Genomic DNA, 16082 nt, shown 5'->3' on the forward strand with positions numbered 1-16082 from the left:
CAGGTTTCAAACAATGGGCAGATAAAGGTGCCACAGCATTGTGTAAACTGACTGAAAAGGGCAATCTGCTGAACTTTAATAGCTTAAAGGGAAAATATGAACTGGAGGATCCAGACCAGTATAGATATCTGCAAATAAAAGATTATTATGAGAAAGAGATAAAAACCAACGTAAGTAAAATAATAGAGATATTTTGTAAGGCCTATGAGGGGAATAAATTGCGGGTTATTTCAGCACTTTACCAGGTACTGATGGCAGGCAGGAAGACATCTACTATGTACATCGAAGAAAAATGGGAGGACGAATTGAAGGAGCACATAAGCGAGGAGGAATAGTTTAAAATTTGTAAAATGCAGTGCATGGCCACCTGCTCCCGTGTGTGGAGGGAATTTAATTGGAAAAACATGATTAGATTCTTTATAACACCAGAGATCAAGTCCGGGATGGTATCCAGTTCACAGCCATGCTGGAGACTCTGTGTGAACCTGATGTAGGCCACACACACATATTCTGGTCTTGTCAAAAGCTAACCACATACTGGCATAATGTTAGCCTTATCTTGAAAAACATATTGGGATATGGTATACCCAGATCGTGTAAAACACTCTACCTGGGATGCCTCACACACGATGTAATTCAAAAGGACGATGAATATCTGTTGAAAATATTACTTTCAGCATCAAGGAAAACCATCACAAAATTATGGTATAGACAAGACCCTCCTGCAGTGGAGCAGTGGCTGAGCATTGTGGAAGAGATTTTCGTAATGGAGAAAATCACATATAGACTAAGACTGCAGGAGGACAAGTTTGTTGTTAAATGGGAAAAATGGAGCGACTACAGACGCAAGGAGAATGCCATTCTTGTATCCAGCTAAATATGGACACGGTTGTCCAACATTGTGTGTGAAGTTGAATGTATTGATGCCTCTCCACTGTATGTGTTCAGAAATGTTCAATAAAAAATAAGTAATAAAAAAACCCCACAGTGGACCAACACCAGCAGCTGTGAGTACTTGACACTGTGTAACTTCTGGAATTTTGGCATTTCCTTCTCCCCAGTCTTCCTCCGGACTCTGGCACCTTGATTTCCAAATGACATGCAAAATTTGCTTTCATCCGAAAAAAGTACTTTGGACCACTGACAACAGTCCAGTGCTTCTTCTCTGTAGCCCAGGTCAGGCGCCTCTGCCACTGTTTCTGGTTCAAAAGTGGCTTGACCTGGGGAATGCGGCACCTGTAGCCCATTTCCTGCACACACCTGTGCACGGTGGCTCTGGATGTTTCTACTCCAAACTCGGTCCACTGCTTCAGCAGGTCCCTCAAGGTCTGGAATCGGCCCTTCTCCACAATCTTCCTCAGGGTCCAGTCACCTCTTACCATTGTGCAGCGTTTTCTGCCACACTTTTTCCTTCCCACAGACTTCCCACTGAGGTGCCTTGATACAGCACTCTGGGAACAGCCTACTCGTTCAGAAATATCTTTCTGTGTCATACCCTCTTGCTTGAGGGTGTCAATGATGGGCTTCTGGACAGCAGTCAGATCGGCAGTCTTACCAATGATTGGGGTTTTGCAGGTGTTTAGAGTTAATTCGTTGATTCAGATTATTAGGTTCATAGCTCGTTTAGAGACCCTTTTCATGATATGCTAATTTTGTGAGATAGGAATTTTGGGTTTTCATGAGCTGTATGCCAAAATCATCCGTGTCAATACAATAAAAGACCTGAAATATTTCAGTTAGTGTGCAATGAATCTAAAATATTTGAATGTTCAATTTTTATCATTGCATTATGGAAAATAATGAACTTTATCACAATATGCTAATATATTGAGAAGGACCTGTATTTAGTCTTTCTGATTGGCCATAAATATGCAGTGAAAGTGCGCAAGGTAAGTCAGAAAATACCATTCCTCACTGGTAGGGGGCAGTGCTGAGCCCTATAGACACAACGAGCAACAGGTGCTCTTCTTCTACACATTGAAAAGACTGAAAACAATCAGGGAGGGAGAAGAACCTCGCTGCAAAAAACAGAAAGGGGGAGAGGTCCCAAGATGGCGGAGTGAGAGGTGTTGTTTTTGCAGGCTCTAATATACAGTTATTATTTAGCCTAGATTTAACCCAAATTTTGTGCTCTAGCCCTTGTTTTAAAACGTCTTAGGTTTTTTATTCTTAGTTCAACAACTTTTTGAAACCTTTTCAGCCTTCTTACTCCTTTTTTCCGTCTTGCAATTTATCAATGGAAGTTAGCATGTCAGACCACGACTACAATCTATCGGCTCTTCAAGAGGCTTGCGACGAAGATATTATGGAAGAAATTGAATCGGTCGGGGCAACGTCTGATTCTTTTGTTAAAGAACAAAAGGTGAATTGGGATCACACATGTAAGGAGGACACAGCGAACGCCATTCTTCGTGCGATAGGAGAACTTAACACAAAGATGGACAATCAGACTGAAATTTTAAAAAGCATTGACAAACGCATAGAAGCTAATACTGTCGCCATTGAGGTTAATAAGAAAGACATATCTGAGCTCCAAGCTACAGTTAACCTTCTCAAAAAAGAAAACGCAGCGCTGAGGATTTCCTGTGAAGACCAGGCTCGTTACAAGAGACGCTGGAACCTGAGGGTGATGGACTGCCCGAGAAAGACGACGAGGATGTACGGGAATCCATCATTGGGATTCTCACTAGGATCATTCCTGTCTCCGTGGATCGGCTGCGTGATACAGTCGACACCGTTCATAGATTGGGGAAAAAAGCTGGCGCTGCTTCGCCCAACAACCGTCCCAGAGCCGTCATCATTCAGTTCGGGATGCGAACCATGCGGGATGAGGTCTGGAGGAAGTCCAAAGATGCTAAAGTTTGTAAAGAAATGCACATCAGTTTCAAGGAGGACTTTTCTAAGGAGGACAGGATCGCCCGGGCTAAACTGTGGCCCCTGGTTCAGGAAGCCAGGAGCAGAGGCAAACGTGCATACCTGAAGGAAGGTTTCGCCCTGATCGATAATCGAAGAGTGGACCCGGACTAATTACACCGCCATGTTTCTTTACTTTCACTGGTATGGTATATTATGTTTGTATTTGTTTAAAGGGCTATTGCACTATTCCATTTAGCTATTATTGGCTATGTTATCTCGTTCCTGCTCATCGTTCCTGTGAGTAGTTTTTGCACAACTACTGTGTTTTTTGCATGTTATCCTTACTTTCACTTAATGCTAGGGGTTTAAAAAATGTTGTCAAACGTAAGGCTATTTATCTTTATTGCAAAGAGCAAAAGGCAAACTGCTTTTTTCTGCAAGAAACTCATTCATCAAGTGAGGATGCTAAATTCTGGAAACTTCAATGGGGGGATCAAATTTATTTTAGTCATGGTACGTCGCATTCAGCTGGGGTTATGATTATGTTTTATAAATTCCCAGGTTCTTTGTTGGAGCATATCAGTGATACAAATGGCCACTGGGTAACTGTAATAGTGGAGATTGATGGAAATAAGATCATTTTGGTGTGTGTATATGGATACAACAATAAAGCAATGAATAGTATATTTTTTACTGACCTCGGAGTGAAGATAAAACAATGGAAAATAAAATATTCCACTGATCAGGTTATCTTGGGAGGAGATTTTAATGTAGCTCCAGATGGATCCATTGATCGTCTGCCCTCTCGGGGACAACACCATATTTATGATGGTATTTTTGTAAATTTAATCTCTAATACAAATTTGACAGACTGCTGGAGAATTAGAAATCCTAATATCAGACAATACTCCTGGTTCAACCCTTCGGGAAATGGCCAATGCTCCAGGCTAGATTACTGGTTAATCCCTCATAATCTGGTAAATAATATTTCAAGTTGTGAAATCTCAGCAGCTCCTTTAACAGATCATTGTTCAGTTACCTTGTTTCTCTCTCTGAATAAATCAAAACTACCTTCAAATGTAACTTGGAAGTTTAATATTAATCTACTGAATAATAAAACCTTCTGTTCAGAAGTCCTGGACCTTATTGAAGATATTTCAGTAATGGATCTGTCGCCCTTAAATAAGTGGGAGTGGTTTAAATTTAATGTTAGGACAACAGCAATAAAGGCAGGCAAAATTGCTTCAAAGCTGAGGAGACAGAAACATTCCCAACTTATAAGCAATATAAATTCTCTATGTTCAAAATCAGTTTTATCATCTGAAGAACTGAGTCAGCTTGATAGTTTCAAATCTCAACTAGATGATGTTTTTTTAGATAAAGCAAGGGGGGCTTTCATTCGTTCCAGGGCTCGATGGATTGAAGACGGTGAAAAGAACTCTTCATATTTTTTAATCTTGAGAAGCAGAGACAGTCCAAAAAGAAGATTCAGAAACTAATTATTAATGGTAGCATCACTGAAGACCTGGATTTAATAAATGTAGCAATTAGACATTTTTATAGTAATCTTTATTGCTCCAAGTATTCAGAATCCAATTGCCAATCTTTTTTTGATGAAATCCAGGAATCTGATGAAAAAATTAACCTTGATTTTAAAAACCTTATGGAAGATGACTTAAGAATCGAAGAGCTTGACGTAGCAATACAACAAATGGCAAAAGGGAAATCTCCAGGCCTTGATGGGTTAACCACTGAATTTTATACTTTCTTTTGGAAAGATTTACGAAAACTTTTATTTGAGGCCCTGCTGGAATGTATTTCAAACAATAATCTCTCTCCCACCATGAAACGAGGTCTGATTACTCTGATCCCCAAACCTAACAAAGATCCTTTATCTTTAAACAATTGGAGACCCATCACTCTGTTATGTACAGATTATAAAATTTTAGCTCTTGTTTATGCCAATCGCTTGAACAGTGGATTAGGAACAATTATTAATGAATGTCAATCAGCATTTTTAAAGGGAAGAAATATCCATCATCACACTAGACTGATTTTTGATATGATTGATTATCGTAGCTTTATTGATGGTGAGAGTTTTATTTTATTCCTGGATTTCTTCAAGGCTTTTGACTCACTGGAACACTGCTTTATAATAAAAACCTTAAAATATTTTGGCTTTGGGGAAAAATTTTGTAGTATAATTAGATTATTTTATACTGATATAAGTAGCTCCGTTTCCATGGGAACGAGTTTGACCCCTAGTTTCTCTATGTCAAGGGGAATCAGGCAGGGCTGCCCAATTTCACCTAAATTATTTATATTAACAACTCAAATGCTTACCTTACTAATAATGAAAAATTCTAATTTACATGGTATCAAAATTTTTGATAAGGAATTCAAGATTAGTCAATTTGCTGACGATACAACAATTTTCCTAAGAGATAAAACGATGGTAGATGTTGCACTAAAATCTATTTCAATGTTTTCTAACCCATCTGGTTTGTCTCTCAATATTGATAAATGTGAACTTTTGCCGATCCATTCCAGCTCTGAGACGTCTGTTGCCTCCATTACAGTTAAGTCCGAGGTTAAATATCTGGGAATGCTGATTTCAAAAGACATTATTAGAAGAGAGGAGGAAAACATTTGTAGTTGCTTGGATGGTATGAAGAGATCCTTGAGTCATTGGTTAACTAGAGATCTGACTATTTTTGGACGAACACTTCTGTCCAAAGCTGAAGGAGTGTCCAAATTAATTTACCCGTGCCAATCTGCTTTTATCTCCGGCAAGAATATTAAGAAAGCCAATTCAATAATCTTTCAATTTATCTGGAGAAACAAAACTCACTATTTAAGACGATCTGATCTTATTAAAGATTATGATAAAGGAGGAATTAGAGCTTTAGATTTTGAGGCTTTGATTGGCTCATTTAGAATAAATTGGCTGAAGACCTATTTGTCTCATTCCAACTCAATGTGGTTTCATATCCCTAAATCTATATTTAATAAGCTCGGTGGCTTGGATTTCCTGCTTAAATGTGATTTTGAATTAACCAAGATTAATATTACACTGTCTAATTTTCACAAGCAAGTTTTACATTTTTGGAAAATGATATTTACCCACAACTTTACCCCACATGGATCTGTAGTGTGGAATAACAGATCAATATTGATAAATAGAAAATCTATTTTTAAAACTGACTGGTATGAAAAAGGTATTTTATTTGTAACTGACTTAATGGATAGTAATGGTGTTTTGTAAATCATAGAGATTTCACTAACAAATTTGATCTGAACTGTTCTTGTAATGAATATTTAAAAGTATGTAGAGCTATCCCTGTAGCTCTGATCCATCTCATCCAAAACACCCTAAGATATTCAAATGTCACTTCATCTTTACCCAAATTGAAAATTGGAGAATATAGTGTGACTGATACAAAGTGCAACAATGTTCTGCTTGTGACTGCCTTCAAATCTAAATTATTTAATGATTACAATAATAATATCTTGATAACAACCAATCTGTCTATAATTGAGAATGCGTTTTCCAAGTACCTAAAATGGCCGATTTCACCAAAAGTTAAAGAAACTCACTTCAAAATTTCTCACAATTTTTACCCAGTGGCTGAATTTTTGTACAAAAGATTTAGATGTGATTCAGCATGTTGTGCTCTTTGTGAATGTCCAGAAGAATCCCTTAATCATCTCTTTTTTCCTGCCCCTTTTCTTTTAAACTATGGAGAGACATTAAAAATTGGTTGTCCCTTAAAATTGATGACATTCCTGAGATAACCATCACCCATATTTTATATTATATTGATGGCCTTGATAGTAAAATATCTGACATGGTTAATATTATCTTTTTACTTGTTAAATATCACATACACTGCTGTAAATGGAGAGGTTCTACTCCTTGTTTTGATTTTTTTCTTAACCAATTTAAACTTTATTTCACCTCACTGAAACTTTTGAAATCTGTTTCTGCAAGAAAAGTAACTGCCAGTATCTCAACTTTTCTTTTGTTTTAAAATCCTGCTCTATTATTATTCATTTGCCTTACTGTTTTATGTGCTTGTCTTTAGTCTTAGCCCCTTGTTTTTTTGTTTAATTTTTCTACCTATGTTGTAATGTTCTTGCACCTCATCGAGACTTTGTATACAATTTGTTCAATAAAAAAAAAGAAAAAAAAAAAAAAAAAAAAACAGAAAGGGGAGGAGACGGAGCACATGCCAATTTCCTACCTTAAATGGGGCCATTGTGCTCCGGAAATGATTATCCGCGGTTTTCCGTTTTTATTTTATTTTTTAAATCTGTGATATATCTTCACCTTTAGGAAAGAGTTCCTATTTTTATTTTTCAGCATGTATCTGAAAATCTGTCTCTTATTTACTTCAATGTAGCTCCTAGTTCTTAACTAATTCTGTAGCTTTCGTACGTCTAAATCTGCATCTTTTTGGTCTGCTACTGCCTCTAGTGGCGTGGGGTGGTAACACAACTAAAAATCAAAATTCCACGTCTTTATTATTTCCAGCATTATTGGCACCTTAAAAGATAAATTCTCTAATAAAACACCATACCTTTTCATTTTCTTAAGGTTGTAGAGCCAATTAAATGACATAAACAAACATTTGACACCAACGTTTTGCTCCACCATGCGTTACGGTGACTAGTATTTTTACTAATATTTTCTAGCCATTTACTATCAAATCATTGTATTTTCCATTCTAATTGTCTGATAATTAAGCCTATTAAGTGCATTAAAAGTTAAGTATGTTTTGGTTTTCTACAAATGTTCTGCATATCACTGAATGATGATGTCATCGTTCTCCTTCTAGACTCCAGAAACAGCAGACTTTTCCTTAACAAACACCGGGGCGTTTATCTTAATGAGACCTCTGAACTACAGCGTAGTACCAAAATACAATTTTATTGTCACTGCCAGCGTAAGAACACACACAGTGATACAACATATTTATACAGTGTGATTTATTTAACTCCATCATAAATATGCCATCCCTTTCTTTGTTCCTGTTGTTGCAGGACATTGGTGGAAACAATGACACAACCTCAGTTGAGATTATAGTAGAAGACTTTGATGACTTAGATCCCTTTTTCAACCACAGTCTCTACCAGGCTGCTGTTCCAGAGAACCAGGTGAGTCTCATTTACTGAGTTTTAACTTTACACACACTCTGTGTGTAAATTTCTGCTTTACACACACTCTGTGTGTGTAAAGCAGAAATTTATTTCAAACTGAAAGAGTTGCTCTGAAGAACAGACTGACTTTGTTTCAGGTTGGGGTTCTCAGTGAAATAAAACCAGAACCAATAAAGGCCCAAGATGGAGACACTGGAATCAACATGACGATAACATACAGCATCACTTCAGGTACAGAAAACCTGCAGTTCAGACATGTTCACCATAAAACAGAGACTGAGCATATTGATCAGTCATGTACATTTAAAAATATGTACGTTTGTTCAGTCTCTCCTGCCGAGTACCAAGCAAACTTCAACATCGACGCCAACACCGGAGCTCTGTCTGTGGTGACGTCGTTTGACAGGGAGGAAATGGTCAGCAGTGAAATCTCTGTCAACATCAAGGTATTATTGTTTATTCCCAGCCTCTGGAAGAAAAGGAAGAAAACTCGAACATCATTAGCGATATTACAAGTGTACAGCTGAAGCCATAAATTTACATACACCAAATAAAAAGACACAAATACTCTTTGTGAAGTTACATCACAGCAAACTTCTCTTGTTTTAGGTCAGTTAGAATTACCAGAATTATTTCTATTTGAATTATTTCCATTTTCTAAATGCCACAATAAGGAGAAAAGGAGTATATCAGATTTATTTATTAATGTGTTTAAGATCAGAAGTTTACTTACATTTTCACTGCATTTGAACTCTATTCATGGTTTTTGTCCTCAAGCCTCTGACAATAGTTTGCTGGAGTTCTGGTCCATTCCTCCTGACGGACCTGGTGGAACTGGGTCAAGTTTTCTGATAGTCCACATTTTATGTTTTTATTTTCTTTGGGAAATGTTTTTACTTTCCTTTATAAACAGTCATTATGATCATATATAAATATGTACAAAATATATTTAATGTGTCAAATAAAATGCAAAATAGATAAATAGAAATGGAAGCTAATTTGGCTACCAATTATAAATAAAAAGACTTAAATACACAAATTAAACTGTTGTGATTTAACAGAACATTACTTTTCTAAGATGTTAAGAAGTGTTTCTCCTTCATGTTTTTTTAGAGCGCAAACATTTTGTACAAAACTATCCTTCCATCCATCCATCCATCCATGGATGGATGGATGGAAAAACCCTGCAAAAAGTAAAAGCTTGTAGACGATTCCTAATGATCTGGAACTTGTTCATTTTCATTTCTTCCATCAGTCACAGACATTTCCAGCCTCACCTGTTGCTTTACTAACACTAAACAAAGTTTGTTATACATCTTTCCTAAAGTTTTAAAGCAAGTTGTTTTTTTTACCAGTATTATTGTCAATATGATATGACCCACACATAAGTGGAACTAGTACTTTTTCATCAATATTAAGAAAATACATGGACTTAAAACAAACTCATATCTTGCTGAAAAGTTGCTTATAAGCAACTTATTTTATGTTTTCAAGTATACTAAGATATTTGCGCTAGAAAATATACCAAAAATACTTGGTAAGATTTTGTATTTTTGCAGTGTGTATGAACACTTATGCTTTCATCTGTATATTTAGAATAAAAATATATTACAAGTTAAGAAAACCATGACATGGATTCAGTGTAGCTTTGAGCTCAGTGTGTATGAAAGATGACTGTGTGTCTGCAGGCGGCCCAGACAGACGACCCTCTGAAGACGGCTGATGCTGTGGTGTCCGTCACGGTGGAAGACGTGAACGACAACGCTCCAGAGTTCGATCAGTCGATCTACAACGTCTTCCATCTGGTGAACTCCCTCGCTAATAACATCACTGATTTGGACAAGGTGGGTTTTCCTACCATCGTAACTGTTCTTCTTGCACTTTCTAATCGCGTAGATGAAAACTGAATAGAGCTCACTGGGGAGGCTGAAGAGTGTGACCCCTCTGTAATCGGAGCACTTCCTCCAGACTTCCTTTTTCAACAGGAAGTCTGGAGGAAGTCTGAGACAGCAAAACAGGAGTCTGCCAATCCAGACTGAAATTCTCCAATGGCCACTTCATTTACACCAGTGGTACTTTTGACATTAACAATTAGAAGTTGTTTCACTAAAAAAAGACCCATTTTCCAGAAGCAAAAACCGTTACTTTACTAAAAAAACAGACTGATATTTTTGGGCTGTTTTTAGAAGCAGCTCAGACCTAAATGAAAGTTCAAAAACATGAAAAGTGAATTTTGCATAATGGACCCCTTTTAAAGCAGCTATTCAGTACATTTGTTTGCAAAACAATGTTTTAAGTCAAACCTTGCGCTCTAGAATATCACCACCATCAGAGTGAGCATCACGGACGACGACAACGACAACAAACCCGAGTTCAGCTCCAGCAGCTGCGACTCCAGCATCCTGGTGAAAGACGCAGAGAAGAGGAAGCTGCTGCTGACGCTCAGAGCCACCGACAAAGACATCGGAAACAACTCGCTTATCACCTACAGGTTCGCTCAAAACTCACATTACCACCACAAACTGCAGTTTACAGAGATCTATAGTAACAGACAAACACAAAATATGACAAAGTTAATTTAAAAGGGTCTTTTTTGTTTTTCGCAAAGGCAAAAAAGAAGAGATTAAAATTGAGGCTTACTTTGTAAAATCAAGGCTGAACATTGATATTATAGAAACTCTCCAATCTGATGGAGAAAAACCTGAATGTGTTGAAGCTGATAGAAACATACAGCAAAAGACTCGACTACTCCAAAAGGTGGTTCTCCAACGTGTCCCTTTCATATGTACAAAAAGCATTTTGCGTTTTTATAAGTTTTTATCTAAAAAATGTGAAAATCATGTGTTATTTGCCATCCATTCAACAGCTTTGTACTACTTCGTATTAGTGAAAACATTGAAAAATTAAATTGAGAACTTATGAAAACCTTATATTTCAATCAAACACAATTTAAAAAAATATATATTCCTGCATTTACATCTTTATTTCTGGTTTCAGTTTCTCTGAAGGAAATTCGCCTCTTTTGGCCTTAGACAGCAAAACAGGAGAAGTGACGCTGACCTCTGACCTTGCTGATGTAACTGAAGACACCAGACTGGTCCAGACGGCCGAGGCCACAGATCATGGCAAACCTCCGCTCAGCGCCACAGGTCAGTTTTTCTTGTGTATTTAGGCATTAATGCTGAAACTGTGAAGGTCCTGAGGCTGCAGACATCCTGAACTTTATCCACACACCTCATGGTGCACCAACAATATAACAGCAGTAACTTCAAACCAGCAAACAATCAAACATTTTTATCATAGGTAAACGGGTAAAACTGGCTGCAGGAATATTATGGAGAAATATATAAAGCAGTAAGACTGCTGAAACTGAATCTGTGCTTCTTGTACAGCAAGAAACTAGAAAGGCAACAACTGAATCCTGAAATTCCCTTAAAAATGTCATCCGCTGTCCGATCATTTAAAGACTGTCTGGTTTCTTTTTTCTTAAATATGCCTCTGAACCCTACTTGAAAATTAAAACTTTGAATAAGGTTCAGAGTGTGATCTGACAACAGGAGACAATATAATGGATTTATACCAAAGACAACAAATGGAGAGACACTGGAGAGACATTCTCCTGTTTATCTGCAGAAAACATGCAACCTGCAGTGTGTATTCAGGTGTGTATTCAGGTGTGTATTGAGGTTAATTTGGTGAGAGTTCATAAGCATTTAGAATAAAAACGTTACGTAAAAAGACCATCAGATCCATAAAGCCATAATAATTATCTTTTAGTTACATTTTTCAACAAATGACCCTCAACCTGTTGGAGTCACATCTACTCCATCCATGGATTCTGTTTTGTGCATAAACACTTTCAGCTTAGCTAAAAACATTTAAACTTTTATACACGTGGTAATTTAAGGTGCTTCACAGAAAAAATAAGTTCTTGTGTTACTGTTTGAGTTTTATGATTTTATGGTCTCCTGTCACTTTAAATCCAAATAAGCCATTATAATTTGTGACCTTACTGTACAGGTCTAGTAATAATCTCAAAGTTCAAGACAGAGAAATGAATGCCTCCTGATGTCCATTGCTCTGAATGCCAAGTAAAAGAATCATCTTTTTACCCTCTAATGTTGTGTGCATCCTCAAAATTGGTCCCATCTGCAGCTCTAGTGGTGGTGAACATCAGGATCAATAGTTCTGACGGCGTGGCGTTCCTGAGCTCCTCCTACAACTTCAGCCTGAAAGAGAACCAGAATCCAAGGGTCACTGTGGGGCAGGTCCTGGAAGTGGAGGCTGTGGACACGCGGACGCCTCCCACATCAGCAGTGGCTCTGGTAACAACATCATCACACATCTATCATCACAAACTGTCTTCATTGTTGCTTTCATACCAACAAAATGGACTTTCTGCATCTCTCAGGTCAGAATTCAGGTGGAGGACGTAAACGAGCCGCCAGAGTTCTCCTCGGACGATTATGAAGCCTCTGTGTTCAGCATCTCTCCGTACAAAACCCCAGTCATCCAAGTGAAGGTAAACACACCCAGCTCCCATCAGCTGGTTGGGAAATGTGCTTCTGAACATGTTTATCTCCACCCAGTGAGATTGCAGGAACAGTTCCTGTAAAGGCCATAAACACATGGCTGTGTACTTTGACCTGAAACCTTCCTTCCATTAAAGTGGTTAATGTGTCAACAATCTGCAGTCACATTGTCAGGAATGTGAAGGAAGCTCATTGTTTCTTGATCTTTATGTTAAGAGCAGAAATATCCTCTGATCATTTGCATCCTTTTTATCTTATTTATGTGAACCAGATATAGACCAACTAAGAATGGAACGGGAAAGAAAGAATAAAAACAAAAGTGCATACCAGTATATCAGTGTGTATTATTAGGATATGTGGAGAGAGAGAAATAAACCAGAGCACCAACACACACAAATAAAGTACAAATAGGTTGATTAATACATTACTGCAAAATCTGACCGCAGATATTTAACATCCCTAAACCATTTTCTATCATCCTACCTGACGACACACAGCGCCTCCTTCTGGCCGGAGGATCACGTTCAGCACGTCTTCCTCATCTGTACACAATATACACACTATTCATTGAATATCCTCAGAAAATCACATATAACTGAGGCAACACCAGTCTCTTAGCAGGGATGGTTGTAAGCAACCATAGAAATGTGTCTGTATGCTCCAAACTCTGAACGCTCTTTTCCCTCCTGGGGAATAGAAGCGACAGCAGCTTCACTCCAGGTTGGTGGTTCTTTGAGTCTGAGGGCAGCACTGCATGGAAACAGCTCAGCTGTCTGGGTCCAGAGACTCGTGGGCCCTCAGCCTGGAGACGGCTCCACTCAGCTCTCAAGACTTCATTATTTCCCTCAGAGGCAAATTACAGCGTTCTGGACGTGAAATAGATAGAAAGGGCGTTACAGTAATCCACAAAAACAAGAATAATTTTCTTAGGTCAAAGCCTGATAAAAAGACTTTGAGTTACTTTGGAGTCAAATGTGTCACCTAGATTTTTTTAACTGTGATTTTGCTCGTGGGCAGAAAGAGATAATTGTTTGGCTGATTTTGGAAGCAAGTGGCTGGGAGCAACAATCAAAGTCTCTGTCTTACTGGTGTTTAAAACCCAAAAGTTACTGGAGAACCAGTTACAAATATGGGACAAACGTTGGACAAACGTTGGACAGGACAAGACCTTTTAATACAGAAATCTGGGTTTATTTAAACGTGTGTATAATAGCTGCTTATTTTTCAAAAGGTACTTTTAATCCGACAAACACACCTCATCTGAATACATTTTCTACAGCAACATTAAGGATCTTTCTTTCTTTCTCTCTCTTTCTCCCTTCCTTCCTTCCTTTCTCCCTTCCTTCCTTCCTTCCTTTTCTCCTCCCTCCCTCCCTCAGGCCTCGGACCCTGATGTTGGAGACAGCAGTCGTCTGGTCTACAGTTTGCCAGTAGGAAACTCCTTCTTTGAACTGGAGTCGGCTTCAGGTTTGCTGTTTTTGGTGTCGGCAGCAGGTCTGGGTGGAATAAACGTCACAATGAAGGTGAAGGCCACAGATCCTCATGGACTTTCTGCTACCAGCAGAGTGAAGGTAAAAGCCTAAACCTGAATGTTGGTTGTTCAGTTGGCTTCTGATCCCTTACAGGTTTTACTGGTTCAACACCAACAATCACACAAACATTTCCCACTCAAAAGACAGAACATTCAGTCCCTTTACATTTTCAGGCCTGGTGTTTATTTTGCGGTTATTAATAAGTGATCGGTAGTTGATTAGCTAATTTAAACGTTTGCTCTGCTGGTGATCTGTCTGAGAGTTGGAGTGTGCATCGTCTTTTTTTGTTTCTTTTGTTACTGAACTGAAGCACATATTCTGCTGCACATCAACATCTTACAGTTTTTTAATTAAAACTTTTCACTGACCTTTTCCTGTAACCATTTTTATTTCAACTAATCAGCCAGAAAAAAACACCTTTTTAGGGCTTTTATGGATAAGAACCATGATAACATTCAAAATACTTGTTCAAAGTTGCCCCGTTGCTCATATTCAACCCATTTTATCATCCATATCCAAGAATTGAAGGCGATGTGCAGGACATGCGCAACACCTGATCAGTGCATTGTTCCAGGACAACACCTGACTTCACAAGTCCGCTGTGACTTCAGCCTTCACTGACCACAGCCTGGCATTGAAGCGTCCGCTTCATGGCAGAAACCACAACATGGAGTTGTTCCATTTTGTTTAGCAGGCTGCAGACGTCCATGTTGGTAAAAGTCACAAGTGGAAACTCATCCACGTAATGAGGCACCTTGTACTGCATTCGTTTCACACTTTGAGGCAGGTCTTCATATTGATGACATACTTTGGTGCTTTTTATGTAAGATTGCTGCCCTGAGAAGTGCAAAGGTCATTGGACATTTTCTTTCCACTCTGAGTTAAGTGCTGATGACCAGCAGAACATTCTCATTGGATCCTTCCTTCCTGTCGCAGGTTGTGGTTCAGGGCAGCAGCGACGTGACGTTCATCTCTCTGAATAAGCCGGTAAACATTGTGGAGGAAAAGATTCCAGAGCTGGAGGAGTACGTTCATGAATAAAGTTTATTTTCTGATGTGTTTCATCCATTCCTGTTGTCATATCGTGGATTTGTTTTCTCTCAGGGCTTTAGGTAAAACTCTGGGCTGGACGGTGAACATAACCCAGGTGTGGAGCTCTGATGGAGAAGAAAACCGAATGCTGAGGGCGTCGGTCAAGACTGTGGTCTGCTTAGTCGCTTTTGATGACGATGGAGCTGTTGAACCTCAGGAAGTCTCAAAGTAGGAGTTTAATTTTTGACTCAAATGTGCTCCGTTTGTAGAAGCAGCAGAAACCCAAATGGACGTACAAAAAAAGTGTCAAATGTGTTTTTTTGGTTAATAGATCCTTTTTAAAGCTTCAAGTTGTCTGTTTGATTTTCCAGGAAACTGCAGAGCGAGTCTGAAGAGGTGAGAGCGGCGCTGGCCAAGGTGTTGGGAAACGATGTTCAGTTTGAAGTGGAGACGGAAAAACAGCCTCCAGGCTCCAGCTCAGACCCAACTGTACTCATCGTTCTGGGGGTTTTGCTTGGCCTGGTTTCAGTGGCTCTGGTTCTGACTCTTTCTGTATTTAAAAGGTGAGCCTCAGACTGCTTTCAGCTTCAAAAGCAGAAAATATCAGACTTTTCAAACTCTGACATGTTCCAGTTTTCCAAGACATTAGTGTCACAATTTCTGAGTTTTTGATGGAAATCTCCTCCTCCTCTTGTATAGATCTAAAATGGTCCTGATGCATCGCAATGAAACCAAAACTGTAGAAAAATACTTATATTTTTAATGTATTTTTGTACAGTTTTTTGTAATATAACTTCTAAAAACGAGTACATTGGTAAAAATCTCCAGAAAGTGTCGGTTTGTTTTTCCGGTTAACCATGAGTGGAATCACTATGATAAATAATTATTAAATGTAAGCTTTCCTTAGCTTGCAGCACATTTCTAAAGTTTAGTTTTGTTTTCTTAAACTGTTTGTTAAATGCATCAATAA

General features: G+C 38.4%; 1 protein-coding gene across 1 annotated transcript; it reads left to right on the top strand.

The window, feature by feature from the left end:
* Nucleotides 1-7745: 7745 nt before the first annotated feature.
* LOC122829284 (cadherin EGF LAG seven-pass G-type receptor 2-like) lies at nucleotides 7746-15679 on the top strand. Its single transcript, XM_044113720.1, has 13 exons — nucleotides 7746-7802; nucleotides 7900-8013; nucleotides 8154-8247; nucleotides 8344-8462; nucleotides 9705-9860; nucleotides 10332-10507; nucleotides 11014-11165; nucleotides 12172-12341; nucleotides 12428-12538; nucleotides 13928-14119; nucleotides 15017-15105; nucleotides 15185-15340; nucleotides 15484-15679. Exons 1-13 carry the CDS (start codon nucleotides 7746-7748, stop codon nucleotides 15677-15679), a joined length of 1782 nt encoding a protein of 593 aa, XP_043969655.1.
* The last annotated feature ends 403 nt before the right edge of the window (nucleotides 15680-16082 follow it).

This window comes from Gambusia affinis, linkage group LG04 (assembly GCF_019740435.1).
Source record: "Gambusia affinis linkage group LG04, SWU_Gaff_1.0, whole genome shotgun sequence".
Lineage (NCBI taxonomy): Eukaryota > Metazoa > Chordata > Actinopteri > Cyprinodontiformes > Poeciliidae > Gambusia > Gambusia affinis.

What these genes read in the sequence shown, in the direction of transcription:
- LOC122829284 (XM_044113720.1), top strand. Translation starts at nt 7,746, where the DNA reads ATGAGACCTCTGAACTACAGCGTAGTACCAAAATACAATTTTATTGTC. An exon ending in AACTCGCTTATCACCTACAG is followed by an intron (nt 10,508 to 11,013) that starts GTTCGCTCAAAA and finishes TTCTGGTTTCAG; the next exon opens with TTTCTCTGAAGGAAATTCGC. An exon ending in AAGATTCCAGAGCTGGAGGA is followed by an intron (nt 15,106 to 15,184) that starts GTACGTTCATGA and finishes GTTTTCTCTCAG; the next exon opens with GGCTTTAGGTAAAACTCTGG.